Raw genomic sequence first — 19,053 nt, 5'->3', positions numbered from 1 at the left:
ACTGAAATATTTGTTGCTGAGATTTGCTTCTTAAAGTGATTTTATTCTCTTGAAATCTAACACGGAAAGCAAGCAGGAAGAAAAAGGGAGAGAGTGCCTGTATCCTAAGCATGCTGATAGTAATAGAACTATTTAGAACTGTCAAGAAATAATCTGACAAGAATTAAGGATAATTAACATTGTTACGATTCTGAACAAAACAAACTGCATGTTGCTGTGCACTGGAAGCAGACAAAAAAACACGTACCCTTGCATCCATATCAAAATTCCCTTCTGCAAACAAAAAAGCTCCATCTCCAGCTCATTTGGACCTGGTGAGAGGCCTCTGCATCAGGAATTCACAGACTTTTCTTCCTGAAACAACTAGTGATTTACTTCCTTTTCTACCCTTCTGTCCTCGCTTCTAAAACAGTTTTTACTCATTATGACAACAATTCTTTACTATATTAATACAGTGCAAAGCACCCAGATTTAGTTGGGACTAAAGTAACACAACTGATTTGTACTTAAAAAAATAATAATCCATTAACTCCAATATTTGTAAAATATGCTCTCCCTGATACCTCTGGTTTTAATTGTGTGATGGTGAATTAAAAAATGTCCATTCAGAAAAGAAGAAACCCAAGAACATCCTTTTTAATACTCATAATGTATGTAAAATAATGTATGTATAATAATGTATATATCAAGATATATGCTGTCATCCTAACACTCGGACATGATTGTCCAAGTCACACTAGACCAGAGGAAGCAACTTTTGAAGACGAGAAAACACTCTAAAACTACTCAAAGTGACATTTGTGACATCTCTAGGGTCTAATGACAATTCCACCCCTTCTTTAGTTAAGATAAGCTGGTACAAAAGAATGTGGCAATATTGCTTCATGTATCATCTTAATGGAGTAGAAAGAACAGACTGGCAGTTACTGTCTCCACTGCTCTTACAAGCAGATGAGTATCTCCTTTGCTTATGAGCAGTCAGGCTTTTTCCAGCTATTTTTACATTTCTTTGTTTTAGTTTAGCAGGATGATTACTCCTGGGGCTCTTTTTAAGTGCAATATTGGTATTTAACTTTGTGCATTTTTGCATTCCTGTTGGCTGTCTGTAAACTGAGAATGCTAAAGATTGTTTGACAATTTCCAGTTTCTGTAGGTCAAATGCTACCCTGGAAGAAAGTTGTGGCAATTTTCTTCTTGTGCTGTAAATACCTTTGCAGCCTGGACAATAAAAAGATTATGAATTAACTCATAATGAGAGAATACTCCGTCCTTAATTAAGCCTTGAAGTCTTTTTGAAACAAAACTTATTAAGTTGCAACTAAAAATGCACAAGTTTTGCACAGCTGTTTCCTAGGGACCTGGAGGCCTGGGTAGTTGCTTCCTAAGCCGTATGGTATCACCACCAGAGCTGCAGTCCCGTTGAAGAGAAATATCCTGTTCACAACTTTGTTAAGAAAACCACCACCACAAGTGAAACGCATTACAGAAGACTGAAATGCTTCTCAGACGGTCTTGTTTAATCACTGCATTTGTTTGGCTGGTATGTAACAGCCTGCTGACAGCACTTCAGCACTGCATCCTCTCTTCAAAGAGCAGAACTGAGTACTTTTATGTTTGGGTCTGTCAGTGCCTTGGCAAATACAATAAAATTCACGTGGCCCTTTCACAGTGTATAAAACTGAAAAATGGAAATGGTGGTGAGCAAGGTGCCTACTGCAGCTTGCACCACTGACAGATGGAAGCCTTGATTCCACAGCAAGAATGACCGAAGTACATTCCTGCAGCATCCCTCAGCTTCTAGACTGGGATGTTTAATGCCACTGGACATGTGGACAGGAGAAATTATATTAATTGTATTTCAAGACTACTAATAACGTAGAATGCACTGTATCTATTTGTCATGCATCCCAAAATGCCCCTGCTGCTAGGCCACTTACCAATTTGCAGCTCTGGGTACATTTCATATAGACACCAGTCCACGTTGCAGTCACAATGAGTTTTCTCAAAGAGATTGTCCAAAACATCCCGTGTAACCTGACGCTCATCCACCATTAGCGACTTTGTGCTGTTATCATACATGTGCACCTTCACAACAAGCTGAGGACAGAGTCACAGAAGAGTCAGTTAATTTCAGAAGCAAGTAAAGGGCTAACCTGAATCTGCTAACGCAGATAAGAAAAATTAAGGCTGGAGGTTATTACTGATTCAAAGGCACCACTGTCCCCCAGTAAGCTGAGGGAGTAAAACATATTGGAGGCTTTGACATCACATTGCCACCAAAATAAAGACCTTTTCTCAGAAAAGGAATTTGAGCTTTATCCTGTACGTTATTTCAGGAAAGGTGAAAATCCTATGGAGAAAAAGCAGAAGCTAATCTCTTCTCTAAATCTACTAGATATCCAATCAAGGAAAATGCTTGATAGGGAAACCAATACAAAAAGACAGTATCCTAAATGCAGGTTAGAAATATGGAAAGATGTAGTTTAGTTTTAAATGAGAAAAAGAATGGAGGTATCTTGCCTTGCCAGACTAACCTGAAATCGATAATAAGCAAATAGATGAGTTACTTACATTGACCAAATAAACCAGAAAGACACTCATTATTCCTTCATATTGTGAACTATTTGTTAAATGAGAAATTGTGTGCACCTTTTCAAAGATGAGCAACACCAGAAAATGCCAAAGTAAAATATTATAAGTACTTACATCCATTTTCTAAGTTACTGAACATCTGTAGCTTCTGTTGAGCTCAGCTGCAATGACAACTTGGGATGACTGGGCATAGTTACATGACATGCCGCAGCACTGTGCAGACACAGGCTGGAAGCCTTCTATCTTACTGGTGTAAAATTTCTTTTTTTTTTAATCTTTGTACATTATTGCACTGTCATGAAAGGACTTACCAAGAAGACCCTCACTAATTCAATCGGGATTAGCTAAATCTGTATCCACTCTAGAAGTAAAATAGAATACTTCTGGAATCAGCACAGCACAAGTAAGCAACGTTTTTACGTATCTTCCACATTCTCTAAATCAATCTGTCCAGACAGTGGGCTTTGCCCCAACACTGGGGGAAGAGAGGGGGAAAGGTAGAACCTTCTTGGTCCTTTTAGAAATAAGTCCCTCAGAGGTAACATTCTCATAGAGACTCCCGTACTGGCAGATGGCAAGAGAGCTCCACAGAATGTTTTGATGTCTCAAGTTAAAGACAAAATATGAAAAAGCTTAATGGTTTTGATAAGAACTTTATTATTGAGAATAACAAAAACAGACTTGATAGCTCTTATGGTAACATTTCAATATTTTAAGGCTCACCTTTTTAACTTTGGCTTCCTTCAGTTTCTCCAATGCAAGTTTAATTTTGTCAGCTTTAGCCTGTGCCTCTCTTTCTTCCTGTAAAGACACAATATATTCGGTGTACTTAAGCAAGGCCAGCAATTTGCATTCACTTGAAAAGAGTTGTTTCTTGTTATTTATATCCAGAACATAAGGATTGCCATGGGAAGCTTCATAGGTACAGGGAATCCCCAGCTTTCCTTGAGCTAAGATCCTCTCAACAAAGCTTTGAGATACAAGTGCAGTGTTTCCTTCTGTTTTGTAGGCATAAAGCTCCTACATGACCAACTGATACAGGAATGCTTGAAAACTGGGCTCTTCCGTGTCTTGACTGACTTCTCACTGCACTAAACATCTTTTGTTTTGTCACTGTTTCCCCTCGATACTAGCAACCCATAGGATGTTAAAAATACGAGGTGAAACGAAACCTTCTCTTTCAGGTTGCACAAGTGTGGTTGCTGTTGTCAAATCCTCCACAATGAAAGCCAGGCAATCAATTCACAAATGTCTTTTTTCCTCTTCAGGTATGGATTTGCATTGCTACAGCTCAGACATGCTGAACTTCAAGAATCCAAAAATAGTTTCTGTGGTTGAACAGGAACTGCTGGACAGAAATGGCTTCCACAATAAGGTTGGCTGTTCTACAGAGGGAAGTGCACACAGCCTCTCAGACTGTGGTCTTTGTCTTACCATCTCAAAACACTTCTCTGAAAGAAGCAGGAAAAGCATCTTAACTAAAGTGGTTGAGTGTCCTGCAGGCAGACTTTCTGCTGAAAAGTTTAGGCAGCTATAACTCAGGCTTCACCTCCATGTGACCTACGTTGAACAGAGTTCACACATTGTACAAATCTGTGCAGCAAACCTCTCTCCTGGCAGTTGTCATATTGTCATAACCTTTGTCTTTCTCAATGTAGAAAAAGGAAATGATACAAAGTAAATAAGTTATCAGATACAAAATTTTAGCACTGTTAAAGAAATGCCGGTTAAAAGATTCCTTCTCCCACTACAATATAATCACCACATTTTCTGTATCTTTAAATAGAAACACATAAAAGTCATCCAGATAATGTCACAGAAAATGTAGAAACTTTATTTAGCTTAAGGACAGTTTTAAAAATAAATGTCAGAGTTAATGGAAACATATGAGACAGTTCTATGCTTCCTTGAAAGAAATGTTGTACCTTTTAATTTTGGCACAGTTAAAGGTTAGAGAATAGAGTCTTAGTATCATAGATGAAAACGGGAATAATGAAATTGTGCTTATTTGACTATAGAAAAAATGAAGTATTAAACAAAATGTCAGCTTTGATTTGCTCAGGAATCACCTACCAAGAACCCTGGCTAACGGGTGTGGATTTTGATGAAAGAAAAGACATTCCACTTACAGCTGCAATTCACCCTACTGTGCAGAAATGCAATTTCTAAGCAAATATTCACTAACAAAGACGGGAAATAATGTGAAATCAGTTCTTTCCATATGTATCTTAAATGGTTATTACCTCTATCACTCACACTGTAACTCGTGTAATAGCCCTATAGGTAATTTTCTGTATGGACAGCAAGCCATACCTTGCAGATGCCATCAGTATTTGAGTACAACCTGTACCAGAAAATGAAGTGAGGGCTGTGGGAGACAGCAGAATCAATGCCTAATGAGGAAATTAACTACTGCAGACAGATTCTTTAGAAATGCCTCTGCCTCCTGTTCCCACCCTTCTCTGCCCTCTCCCTGCATCTGGAAAGAGACCAGGAAAAACTACTAGAGATTTAACTCAGCACGCAATCTCAAAGGAGCACTTTAACTGACGGAGACAGAGGTGATTTCTGGCTACATTTTTGAATTTAGAATTCCTGTTGTGTTTAGCAAGTATACCCTCTTTTTGCTGAATAAATCTTGTTTGACCCTCAGGTAACAAAGGATGCCAGTTAACAGAGAATTAGTCCCAGCAGGGCTACCTGAGACCTGACTCCATAGAAGTAGAGCTCAGTACAAGATTCAAGGGAAGGAACTGTACCAAAATGTTGACTTCAGTGAGCTTGAGATCACAGCATCATAAAAGCAGCGATTGGAAGAGAGCTCTGGAGGTCTGGAGTCTGGCTCCCTGCCCAGAGCAGGACTGTCACAAACACCAGATCAGGTCAGCTATGGCTTTGCCAGACAAAGTTGGCAAAAATTCCAGAGAAAGAGAATCTGTGACCTCTCTGGGCAACCTGTTCCGGTGCTACACCAGATCCTGAAACGAGAAAGGTTTTCCTAATGTCCTGTCTGAAGTTATAAACCAACAAAACAACTGTTACCCCTTGTTATACAATCTATCACTACCATGGAAGAGTTTCATATATTTTAGGTTGTCACTTAACCACCCTGTGGCCTCCTCTGTCAGACTGAACAAGCCCAGCTCCACCCCTCTGCTCTAGCCCTCACCACTCCATGCCCACCATCCCAGCAGTGTCTCTGCTGGAGATGCCCCCCCTCAGAATGGGATGCAATATTCCAGGTGTGGCTTCACACCAGTGCCAAGAAAAATGAATAATGACTCCCTCAGTATGCTGGCCATGCTCCTCTCACCACAGCTCGGTTTCCATATTCAGTGTGGCAGCCACAAGAACCACAATTCAATGTGGCAGCCAAAAGAACACCAGCTCCTTTTCAACTGGACCTCAGCCTGCCACCTCCCAACCTGTACAAACACACAGGGTTATTCCTCCCCCAGGTGCAGAGCCTTGTACCTTGCTGACCTTCTGAGAGATTTGCTGGGTCAGTCTTCATGTTTTTCAAGGTCTCTCTGTACTGAAGCTCTGCTATTCATTCTGCCAGTCAGTGTGCTTAATTAGAAGTATCTTCAGCACATCTGCAGGCGATGCTTCACATCGTCATTCAGGTCACAGACGAAAATATTAAATAACATGAGCCCTAATGTCGACCCCACTTGTTAGCAGCCACCAAAACATTGATTATTACCCCATGAGTCTGTCAGTTTAGCCACTCTTCAGATCACCTAACCACCTACCCTTCCAGACCACACCTCCTCAGCTTCCAAATCAGACTATTTAGAAACTTGATACTTCATTAAAGGTCACCAGTGTAAACCAAGATGCGGATATGTTCATAGGTCAATCGAAAGAGCTTATCTTACAGCATCTCTTCTGTATCAATTATACCAGTTAAATAAAAAAAAAAAATCCTTCAGCTTCTGAAAGAGTTTAGCTGTTTTTACAAACGTTGATTTTCCCTTAAGATAGGAAGTTAACTATTATCTTTGAAATACGGAGAAATGGTGAAGTTCCTCCCACATGTTTACAGCTTTAACTCTTCAGACAGAGCACTGAAAGGTCCTATACACCAAATGAAGCTTTATCCAGTGAACTATTTTTGTATGATCAGAAAGGTCCTCTTCCTAACAAAATTTCGGTTCCTTTTGCTAAATATGTTTGTTGTATGATGCTGAACACAGAGGCAGCAGTGATGTTGAGGTGATTCATAATCAGTTTGTGTGGGCTTTTGAACTGCAATGAAGTGTCTACGGTTTTAGGTAAAACTGACCAGTACAGTTCTACGTTGGCAGACAGAGCTCTTTTCACCTTCCCTAAAATTTTTTCCATTCTGTAAATGTCAGTAACTCCTCTCCATCATAGTCACCATGTACATTAATACTCAAAGCAACACTTGTAGATTTTTCAGGATTTCAGATTCATATTTTTTGGACTGCATCACTCTTCTAACAAACACACTCTCCACACAGGGCTGACAGGGCAGAATTTGTCTTACATTACCTCCCTCTCCACAACCTCACGTCAAAGAACTGAACTTCCAATGCTCCTGCTAGACATACCACGCTTGACTTCAGTTCTTAAATCAGATTTGCAAGAAACACAAACATGGAGGAGGTGGTGATAACTGATTTTTTACTGTACCAGTAAGTCAATTGTTTATAAATAGTACCTACTTATAATTTTGGCAACTGCTAAGCAAAGAGCTTTCATCCCGTACTACAGATGGTCTTCAATACTTCCCTTCAACAACAAGATCAAGAAGGGCAGAGTGATTCTGCACTGTGATCAGAAGAGAAGTACTTCTCCTGCTCAGCCTTTCACCCGTTCTCCAAGAAAACGCTAAGTTTTGCAAAACTGAACAGCTTTTCCTATTTATTCCTATTCCTTTTCCTGCAGGAAATCATTTAGACCAGAGATGGATGTGGGAAACATCCACAGAACTTCCTCATCAGTAGCAGTAGCATAGACTGAAAATAACAAAATGGCATCTTCACAAAATGGTGGGATATTTGGCCATGCTTTGCACAGATGCCAAAGCCAAACTCTCTATAAGAAGGTACTAATTGATCAACGCTTATTAAAAAAAATTAGTAACAAGTCTTCCATTATAGTAAACCATTTCCAGTGATGAATGCCTGACTTGGGCTGTCAAAATGGCAATTAGAAGGGCAAAGGGATGAGCAACAGGTCAAGGAATTGGTAGAAACTGCCAAAGCCACAATAACAGAAAACTATCAGTCCACCATTCGTGTTTCAACACTGCAGAACCTGCCCAAGATGTTTCTACACTAGATATCCTCATTGTTCCTATGCCAAACACCACCTGTAAAACTACATGAGCTACTGAACTCTTAGAATGAGATTCCACACAGACTTACCTGGCTGAGTGGCTCTGGAGGAGGCGGCGGTGGTGGTGGTGGAAGGTCTAAATCAGGGACTGGAGGTGGAGGAGGCAAGTCATCCCCAAACCGTCCCGTAACGGTAACATAGGGACTTGATTTACTATAAATGTCACTATCCAAGCCTGTTGAAGGTTGAGCGACCACACTTTGCTGGTTGCCAGAAGAAGTTTTCTGGGCTTGTAAAGTTCTCTGTTCAACTTCATTTATGTCTGCTACAAGATCAGCCATTAAAGCATCCAGGTCTTTGTCTTCTAGAGCACTTAGGGATTCTGTAAAGAAAATCAAAAAATGTGTCAAAGCGAATGGAATGAAAAAGTCTGTTTCCATCTCACTGAAGATTAATTGCACTAATGGTTACTGTAAGATATAAAGATGATAGGAAAGGGAACAAATTTAGAAATGTGTTCAAGAAAAAAAGCATGTTTTAGGAACAGCCATTAATCTGGTCATACTGAAGTTTATAGTACAAGGAACTCTACGAATACAAATTAAACGGGACAGGAAGCTTCACTTTCAGTGATACAGTCTCAGGTCTATACGATGTTAGGAAATCTGGCCCTGATCCAGCAAAGTTCATGGGCATATGGTTAGTGATATGGATGCATGAAATTCCAGTAGCTCCCATTAGGCTATTTATTCATCTAAACTTAAGCATATGTACATGAATGCTCAGCAAGTTTTTGGTATAATATACAGCAAACTATGTAACTGATATCTGGATCAAGAATATTTTAATATATTAGTACTGTTCTAAAGATTTAAAATTAACATGAAGCAGAAATCGGAATTGGAGAGTTCTAAAACACAGGCAACTGTACGGTATTGTTTGCAGCACATCAGTAATTGCGTGATCAACCTCTGTGACATACCTCATGTAATATGCAGGGTTTTGAGGATCCTTTAAGCAAAAGAACAAACAAGACAGTCTTTTTCAAAAGAATTTTATCAACCAGATATAAATATTGTCAGAGTATAAAGCAAAACTTATACTGTATTTTGGAACTGATATGCAATTTCTTCTTGGGTTGTTTGAACTGGACACGCTGTAAGAGATCCAGTATAATAACATCCTGTAGGATGATTTAGTTTTCTAGAAGAGAAGTGTTCTTTAAGAACCACTGCATTCAGTGGTTTAAATCTCTTTGAAGAGTCTAGTTCAAGAAAGCTTTTCCAATTTGTGATTCTTTTAAGTGGAATTTTGGAAAGAGAGAGCCACGAACTACATATTAAAAATTTATAATGTAGCCCAACAAAAAATAGATCATTCAATGGACTAAGTGAGTATGTCACTAGACTATCTCAGTTTCCTCTGCTCTACCTCTTATACTAACAGTATATTTTCATAAGCTTTTATTTTCAGCTGACTTATGATCCCTTCAATTTACATACCACCTTGCTGGTAGAGGCATTAGGTAGCTTAATGGCAAATTCATTCTGGGACAAGAACACTGGTTTCCCCAACTCAGGGGAATGCAAAATAACCAGCCCCCCCAGTAAAAAGAAAAAACAACAACAACAACACAAACAACAAAAAAAAACACCACCACCAAACATACCACCAAACATAAAAATAGTATTATTTTATAAACTCAGATCAATTCCCTGACTCGGTTGTCAGGGAAGCAAGCAGCTGCAAATCCAAAAGTGACAGTGCAAGCCAGAATGAGAATAAGCAATGTAAAGTAAAAGCAGCTGAAGCTAGTACTTGCACTGGAAAAAAATGCTTATGCATTTTCCAATATGTTAAATCTTTGTGTAAAAAGGTGGCATTTTAAAAAGCAATCTGGGGGACTTCTTTGTTTTCCCTTTACACATGGACATCTTAAAAAGTCTGACTTCTGTGTAAGACTGAGCAATGTCCTTTTAAAAAACATGGCTCCTCTGAAGTTTCCTAAATTGAGGCACACACACATGTACCTCACCCTACAGCAAAACATTTTTTTTTTTTTACGTTATTTTTGATCAGGAGTGTTTGAAGTTTTTTTGTTACATTTGTTGCTGTGAGGTATTTTAAAAAAGCATAAAAAGCATGAATGAGTCTATTCACTACTTACCATTTAAATCCTTAAAACCCACTGTGAAGCTACATTCCTTGTTAGACACTTTGGGGGATGGAGGTTGTATAGTCTCCACTCCTAAACTCTGTTAAGATAAAAGAAAAAGAAAGGTGTCTAATGACATAACTACTGTTACAGATATTAACATTTGTCAATCAATTACCTGAAAGCATCTAATGAAGTCAATTCTTCTTCAAGGAGCAGAATGCCACACTCTAGTTCTGGGATTATGCCTAGACTGGTAAACTAAACAGAGCTGGGACAATGGTTCAAGCACCATCTCATGCCAGGTATTTCATGGCTTGCATGCTTCCTAACACAATGTCGACATATGCCAATGACAACTCTCGTCAGGGCACAGCTGGGCATGGTTTGGGAAACAGCAGAGGCTTAGGCTGTTTCACAGAATCATCGAATGGTTTGGGCTGGGAGGGACCTGAAAGCCCATCCAGTTCCAACCCCCCTGTCATGGGCAGGGACACCTCCCACCAGACCGGGTTGCCCAAAGCCCCATCCAGCTTGGCCTTGAGCACCTCCAGGGATGGGGCATCCACAGCTTCTCTGGGCAGCCTGTGCCAGTGCCTCACCACCCTCATAGTTAATTTCTTCCTAATGTCTAATCGAAATCAACACCCTTTCAGTTTAAAGCCATTACTCCTTGTCATATCACTACACTCCCTGCTAAAAAGTCCCTCTCCAGCTTTCCTGTAGGCCCCCTTTAGGTACTAGAAGGCTGCTATAAGATCTCCCCAGGGCCTTCTCTTCCCTAGACTAAACAACCCCAACTCTCTCAGCCTCCAATAGAGACATTGAATAAAGGCAGACTGGTTTTGAGGGGTTTTGTGGTTCTTCTGGGGGAAGAGGGGTGCACGTGTTGAAAGAGTTTAGCTGTGTATGTGTACAGATTTGAGCTATGCAGTGCCATGTGCTCCGGCATTATATTTACTAATATAAATGTAACTTTGCTGTTGTTTTCTCCTGCTGTTTGAAAAACAAAAAACAAACAAACATAAGACATCCTGTTTTCAATAGAAACTGTAAATCTGCATAGATAAATAGAGAATTCCTTGTTTGTGGCTTGCTGTTTAGGAAGCAGGCAGAGAAACAGTGCTTCCTCGGTTAGGAAAAGTGCATAAAGTGAAGATAAATTCCACTTCTATTCCCCAGTGAGGAAGGTGATAGCTCTAACAAGCAAACACCGTAGACAAGGCTGGAAAGAATTTCAAGGGGTTGTCTAGACTTGTCCTACTACAAGTAAGTTACACCTGGTTTGTATCTGACAAATGTATAGCTAACCTCGTTTTAAAAGTTTGAGATCAGATAAGTTCCATCTTCTCTGGCAATCTGCTCCAGTGCTTCACTATCGAGATCGCTATCCCTGCCATCAGACCTTTCTTCTGATGCTTAACCTAAACTTCCTTTGCAGCAGCTGAAGGCCATTCCCCGTTGCACTATTCTCTGTGGACATGGGGGAACCGAGTACTCCTTTCTGCTCTGAAGCTGCCTTTTATGTATTTTAAGATTGTTATCAGCCTCCTCTCTAGACTAAACAACCCCCATGCAATCTTTTCTCATAGGTCATGTTTCTTTTTCTCATCATTCCCACTGCTTTTTTCTGGAGTTTCTCCAGTCAACCCTCCTTCTCTTCAAAACGCAGAGCTAACACTGGACAAAGTTTCCCAGTTGAGGTCGTAGCAATGCTACACAGAATGGAAGGATTACTTCATTTATCCTACAAGCTATATACCCTTGTTCATACATCCACGTTCATCCACCCATACATCCATGCGTTGGTCTTCCGGTGCAACTGTATGACATTTTGTTCACTGTCAATTTGTACCAGAGGCATTTACATTTTGCAGAGTTGCCTGAAACTGACAGGCATTTTTCATGAAAGCTAACGCAAATGTTTTCCTTGGCAACTCTTTTCACCTATTGCCCACCCAAGACATGTTGGTTTCTTCTGAAGTTGTACAGAGCTGGAAACCAAAGCAGTGACAACTTTAAACACGGCTTCTGTGTTAATGCTTACTCTCATAAAAATTGACTTGGAATAAGTAGCGGGAGAGGAGAAACGAAACTAATATGAATTTCACAGTGATGGAGAAAATAAGAAGGGCACAAAGTGTATTGAGGAAACAGACTATAAGAATATAAAGGAAAAACTCCAATTAGTAATTCAACAAGGAGTTGTAACATCTCATAATGGCCATTAAAGTGCGGAATGAAAAATGAAAACGGAGAAAGTACAAAAAAATGGAAATTAAAGAGCTAACAACTGAAATGCTAAAAAATAAAAAATTGAAATGAAGTTCATAAAAACAGCAGAAAAGTGCAATTCTAAATTTGCATTCAGTTTTCAAACTCTTTATACAATGTAAAGGCATCACTACGTGTTTCCATCATTTACACTTAGGAACAGACAATTGGAATGGTAAAAAGTGGGTAAAAAATTCTAGAAACTGGCTTAGGAAATTAAGAATCTAAAGGAATTAACAAATGCAAGGTTTATGTGGCAAGGGCTTGGTAGCAGGGGGCTGCAGGGGTGGCCTCAGTGAGCAGAGCCCAGAAGCTGCTCCATGTCAGCTGGCTCCAGAAGGGACCAGCTGCTGGCCAGAGCTGAACCATTGGCGATGCTGGTTAGGCCTTTGGGAGAGCAGATTGAAGGAAGGGGGAAAAAAAACAACTGCTGTGCCACAGCAGGTTGGAGAGTGAGGAGCGAGAACCAGCCCCGCAGCCCCCAAGGTCAGTGCAGCAGGAGGGCAGGAGGTGCTCCAGGCACCAGATACGAAGTTCCCCTGCGGCCTGTGGAGAGGCCCCTGGTGGAGCAGGCTGTCCCCCTGCAGCCCATGGGTCCCACACGGAGCAGATCTCCACGCTGCAGCCCGTGGAGGAGCCCCCGGTGGAGCAGGTGGATGTGGCCTGGAGGAGGCTGCGGCCCATGGAGAGCCCCCGCAGGAGCAGGCCCCGGGCCGGAGCTGCAGCCCGTGGAGAGGAGCCCACACAGGAGCAGGGGGTCTGGGGGGAGCTGCCGCCCGTGGGGGACCCGTGCTGGAGCAGTTTGGTCCTGGGGGATGGACCCCGTGGTACAGAGCCATGTGGGAGCACTTCTTGAAGAGCTGCTGCCTGTGGGCAGCCCCCGCAGGCTCAGTTCGGGAAGGATGGCATCCCGTGGGAGGGACCCCACGTGGAGCAGGGGCAGAGAGGGACTGTGAGGGAGCGGTAGCAATGAAGCTTCAGGGACTGACTACAGCCCCCATTCCCCATTCTGGTCTAGTCTGCTAGTGATAGACAATAAATTATGTGAATCTCCCTATGCTGAGTCTGTTTTGACCCTGACGATAACTGTTGAGTGATCTCCCTGTCCTTATCTCAACCCTTGAGCCCTTTCTATTGTATTTTCTCTACCCCTTTTTCCTTTGAGAAGGGGGAGTGAGAAGCGGTTGTGGTGGAGCTCAGCTCCCCAGCAGGCTAAAACCACCACAGAAGTCTGTTAACTGTAAGTCTTCAGGCCTTCACATATGCCTGTCTCCTTCTCCCATGCAGTGGTTAGGGAAAGGGTGATGCCAGCACAGCAGAGAAGAGGGGAACCAATCTCAGTTTTAGAATCACATCCCGTCCCACCCGGTGCTGCACCACTGAGTGGAGAAGCTCACTCTCTTATCCTCCTCCCTGATACATACACACACACACACACATATATATAAAATAAACATGCATGGCTATAAAAAGCTCTTAAGACGGAGAAAGGCTACCAAGGGGCAAAGTATTGGGATTTGACAGCTAAGATTGTAATATGAAATCTTGGCTTTCACACAAACTCAATTGTTTAAGCACAATCCCCATTACGTGGCTCAGAATTATTGGTATTTAATTTGGCAAGCACTGGGATTCACCAAAATGAAAGACCCCTCAAAACAGACACTGTAAGTAGTCAAACTCACACAGAATCCAAGAGACAGCTTAAGCATTTTCTAACAGGCATATACTAATACGCAACACATTTACTGAGTTTGTTTTGTTTTTTAGAAATAAAAATTATCCTTTATCAGGTTTTGCAGGTAGTATTCTGTAACTGTAGCTTTAGAAATAGGCTCCTGCTGTTTTATAGTTTCCTCTCAAGTTTGTATTCTGCACTGGCAATAACATCTCTATAAATTCTTGAATTGCACCCTAGCTGTAACTTAACATTTTGGCATATCTAAAGATGCCTGTTATTGCTATATTCATACATTCAAGATAATATAAAATGTTGGTTTTAGTTCCAAAGCTTACATCTGATGCTCAGGCTACATCTCATTTACCCGTGTATGCAAGGCATTCATACCTGAAAATTTGGACTCAAACTCTTCCTGTTTTGATGGAATCTTTCAACTTCTTGGGACCAAGTCCAAGAAGAATATAAATTGCTTATTTTTATTTTTTTTCGGGGGAAGAAAGCATCTTTCATAAGCAGTTAGCTCTCTCTAACAATCTAGCCTGCGTTGATATTACCACATTCTTCAGGCCACGTGGTTTGAATGTCAGTCAGAAAAATTTAGTTGAAAGTTTTTCAGAAGAATTTAGGTGTATATTTATTCAGAGTGAAAGAACATGAAAAATGTTGGAAGTTGCCTCTTTTCTCTAATATGTAACAGCTCTGTTTCTAATCTTGATTGGAAAAAAATATATTTACCTGGGTCAGCATGTCCATCTCCCCAAGTAGATTGCTGAACATTTCATCTATATCATCACATGTTTGCTCCATCTGAAAGAAAAAAATCCACAGACAACAAATTATCACGAGTTCATTTCAAAGCCAATAGTCAAAAAGAGGATATGCGATATTCTTTTACAATTCTTTCCCAGTTAACTTTAAAACAGCTGTTGGCAACTTGCAAAATCCTCCATCCGTAGTTTAGGAATAACTAACAGATCAGAAGCTCAGTCCTGTACATGCTTAAACATATGCTCGGGCCCTACACTCATGAGTTCCAATGACCTCAGTCCTTGTATTAGTTACATTTCAGAGGAAGCCACTAGCAAATAAATCATGGTTGTATCTTAAATATCAAGGAAATCCAACTAGTGAGAGATGGAAAAGGAAATAAAGTTTGGGGTTGAGAAACTCCCAACCGAATGCTTTGTCTTGAAAGCTGTCTTTCTTTGGCTGAGATGGCTGACACAACCAGAGGTATGTCTCAGAGGTTTACTAGGTATTATCTGGTTCAGGACCTGGTTATGATTAGTACATAACCAACTTTTTGTCTCAATATTTTTCCCTGTCTTCTTTCAAATACTAGTACACTCAGAGAACTCTGAAGTTACTGAACCTCAGGGCAGCTGAGGGACAGCACTGAGACAAGGAAAGCATGTACAGGCTGGGTGGCAGTAAATGGTGACTTCTGTTGCAAGAGGCAGGGTGTGAGGACAGCACCAAATGATATTAATGGGGTGGTACAGCTTCTATAATAATCCCCTTCCTCTTTCTCATAAATCTGTTCCTTTGCAAGGAGTGAAGTAGTGTTAAAGGGTGTCTGACATGGAATACTGCTGAAGACAAGATGTATAAACATCATTTTCTTAAGAGCCTCAAGCCTGCAAGGGATTGCAAACTCCTACTTATGGCGTAAAAAGTTCAGAAAATGATCACACTTTAAACATAAGTAGTACTATTGATTCGCTAAGTTTGTGTGCGTCTTCCAGGACAAGGACCAACCTGATGCACGACAACAATCAACAGAGGACAGGGACAACTCTAGTGACTGGAAAGACTGGCAAGAAAAGATCAACAACTACCCTGTTCTTCAATCTCTACAATCTTCTTCAGTTTTTCCTTTGATAGAACATCTAAAGTCATGTAATAATTCCATAGTTCAATATTAAATACTACTGAACTACTAAAGTAAACATCCCTTGTTCGCAAATTATTTGGTAGCATGTTTTTAATGATAGTTAATAATGGAATAGTGAAGCAATCTGAGCTGCTCTGCCTCCTTTGAACTTCATCCTTCAGGCATCTACATAGGAAACATCAGCCTCATTTCCACGTGTCCTTTCACTACCTGTGTTATCACTGACACCAGAACTCACTAGGAGCAGGCACGTACAGCTCCCACCAGTCAGGCTCGGTGTGTACCCTACCTGCTTTAGACTTTTTTTGTAGCTGGTGTAACTAAACAAGGTGCAAGCAACCGGGAACAGAGCTTAGAATTTTCCCAGTTCTCTTAGATCCTGGCAATCCAAGACTTACGGATTTGGAAACAGGATGCTGCTGAAGGCACTGTGACACGTGGTCGGGAGGGCTGAGTGTAAGCCCCGTGGTGCAGACAGCACCGCTACGCCCACGTTCCGTAACAGGGCACGCACGTCACTCACGGCTGAGCAGACGGAGAGCTAAAGGCATCTCGGCTGCTTCATTTCCAGCTGACAAACCCACACTGGATGGCTCACTGCCTCTGTATGGATCACACCTATCACACAGAGCTTTCTCTATAAAAGTCAGTTTCTGTAGATTCAGCAGTAGCCCGGTTGGGTAAATCGTTAGGGAATGTTACTTCATTTATTTGAATCAATAGCTGTGTAGTAGCTTCCTACACACCAGGTACATGGAAATCAATTTTCATAAAACAGATAGACAAAACGCCACTTATTTGATCAGGCACAGCAAAGTTGGACTTACTATATGACAAAAAATGGAGCTGCAGCTCATACTGACACTATCTCCTCAATGCTTAAGTAATAATTATTTTACATGTTCCTGTTTTCTCTGATTTAGGAGAACAAAACGACCTATTGGGGGAGTCTTATCAGCTGTACCCATTTGTATGTTTTGCGTTTGATTTTGTGTTTTAACACTGTCTAGGTCTACTTTCACGAACGAATCTTCATACTAATTCCTTTGACCAACTGAAATTCTGCTTTGTTATATTTTTCCAGAATAGAAATATAAAAAGGGGGAAAAATTCTCTTGGGTTACAACCAAGAAACCTTAACAAGAGGAGGAGAAAGGACTGTCTAAAAAGGAAGAAAACCCTATGAAACCTTTCTAGCATACATATATATATTTACAGGTAATAATAAATTTAGATTTTAGTTCTTTGCAATCGTATGATTTTTCTGAATCTACAGACACATATGATTCAAAAGGGAAATAAAGTAATTGCATGGAAAAGCAATGTGCAAAGAATTCACTAAGAATGTCCACTGTAAATATGACCTTAGTCAGCGATGACTTTTCCTTATCAATTCCAATAAATGACGTTTTACACTAGCATTTTTTAGACCTCAAGCACATGAGCTGGAACATATGTATTGAGAAGGATGTGTGTCAGTGTCCCTTTCAAGCATCACTTTCCACAACCAGACATCCAGCACGATCACCCAACTGATTATGCCAAGTTGTCACCAAGCCGTTCTCCCTACCGGTATCTCTCTTTTTCTCTTAAATTTTTATAGATTGGTTTTAGGAAGAAAAGTTAACACCATCAAATCAAACATCATCAGATCCCATGAAGAAAGTATTTTCATGTTAAAACACGCTGAATGATCTCTTAATGATCTCTTAAACCACTATGAGAACTTTCAAAATTCATTGGGGATTTTGTCAGAAGCTGGAAAAGCAAAAGGTAGCAAAATGAATCCCCCAAAGGTGGAACTGCCAGAGCGTGCCACATCCACTCTTCTCTTCTTTGGTCCATTCCATTCGTGACTCCTCTCCATCCTCATTGCTGTTCTTTCAATGCCACAGCAGGAACAGCTAGACTAAACAACAGGCAGATACTATAGGGAACTATCCCATTCAAGGAAGATGTTGGACCAGCAAAATCTTTCTTTTGAAATAGCCTTGAATTTATTCAAACCAGAAACTCAAAGTGAAACTTGCAGGTGTGTAAGTTGTTATTAGGAAAAAAGGGGAAAAGATTTACCTAAGTCCCCAGAAGAATACCGAGTTTCACATTCAGTCCTCCTTTATATCCACTAAAAAACAGTTTTTTTGTACAGTTATCCTGTACATAGTACTACCACTAACTCATAACTAATCATTATAAACTAAACTGAAAACTCAGTACTTTTATAATGCTTCTTATGTAAAGCATTAAGATATCAAGCAGATAAAATATCAGAATTAAAATAAAAAGAGGAAATTGTGGTCGTGAAACAAAAATAACAAGGGGCACAAGGGAGGGCATGCATCTGAAACCTAACCTATTTTTAAAGTGATTAATTTTGAAGTTGATGCCTTCTAAACCTCTTTTTTTTAGTTAACACCAACAGTACAGGAAAAGGTATTCCTTATTGTTTTCTTCCTTCCAAATTTAATTCTCAAATCTCCATTGAGCTCTCATTTCCTCATGAAAGCTTTTCTCTTCAATACTCCCACATTTCTCACACTTTATAAATAAGGTGTGGGTGCATTTTCTCTTCAGCTTGCTATTTTAACCACCAAGTCTCACTATTTAGTTAATAGATATTAAACTCTCACAGGTTTACCTAGAACAGAAATACCAACTCATTGCATTTTGACTCATCAATACATTTATTCACTTCGCCACTTACCAAAAGTCCCCCAGACCTGTTAGGACTACTATTTTTTTTTACCCTCTCAATTTCAGGTTTAGAAGCCTCTTTGCTGTTAAATCACATTTAAATCTAAATTTAGAGACCTGTGAATAAGAGAATTCATTGTACTTCTACGTATTTCTTTGTACTTCTTTGTATTCCAGCTCACTCCATGAAGAAAAATATGACTTCCGTTTATTTGTTCCTGTTTCTCCTAACTGAGAGAGTCTAAGGGATACCTTTTGTTTGTCAGAGGCTTTGCTGGCATTTCCAAAGACACATGTACGTCCACCCAGGTGCCCCTGAGAGGGGGCTTCCAGCCATTTCACAAGAACCAGCCTGCAGCCCTGGCTGACACCACAAAACTCTCTCTGCTGCATTTCTAAACAGCAACGGAGCTGCACAAAACTTTTTCCAGCTTCTAAATATCTATTCCCTATATA

The 19,053-nt window shown here is 40.4% G+C and overlaps 1 protein-coding gene across 1 annotated transcript in view; it reads right to left on the bottom strand.

Annotated features, from left to right (window-relative positions):
• APBB1IP (amyloid beta precursor protein binding family B member 1 interacting protein) overlaps positions 1-19,053 on the bottom strand; it is a 65,612-nt gene that overhangs the window by 35,661 nt on the left and 10,898 nt on the right. Inside the window, exons 2-6 of the mRNA XM_083822911.1 lie at positions 14,745-14,816; positions 10,067-10,154; positions 7,989-8,281; positions 3,316-3,393; positions 1,938-2,097 (exon numbers count right to left, since the gene is read on the bottom strand). Coding sequence (XP_083679037.1) covers positions 1,938-2,097; positions 3,316-3,393; positions 7,989-8,281; positions 10,067-10,154; positions 14,745-14,816 — 691 coding nt within the window. The remainder of the gene's footprint in view (positions 1-1,937; positions 2,098-3,315; positions 3,394-7,988; positions 8,282-10,066; positions 10,155-14,744; positions 14,817-19,053) is intronic.

Source organism: Anser anser, assembly GCF_964211835.1.
Source record: "Anser anser genome assembly, chromosome: 2".
Classification (NCBI taxonomy): domain Eukaryota; kingdom Metazoa; phylum Chordata; class Aves; order Anseriformes; family Anatidae; genus Anser; species Anser anser.
The sequence above is the reverse complement of the archived record's forward strand: the minus strand, read 5'-3'. Positions and strand labels throughout refer to the sequence as shown.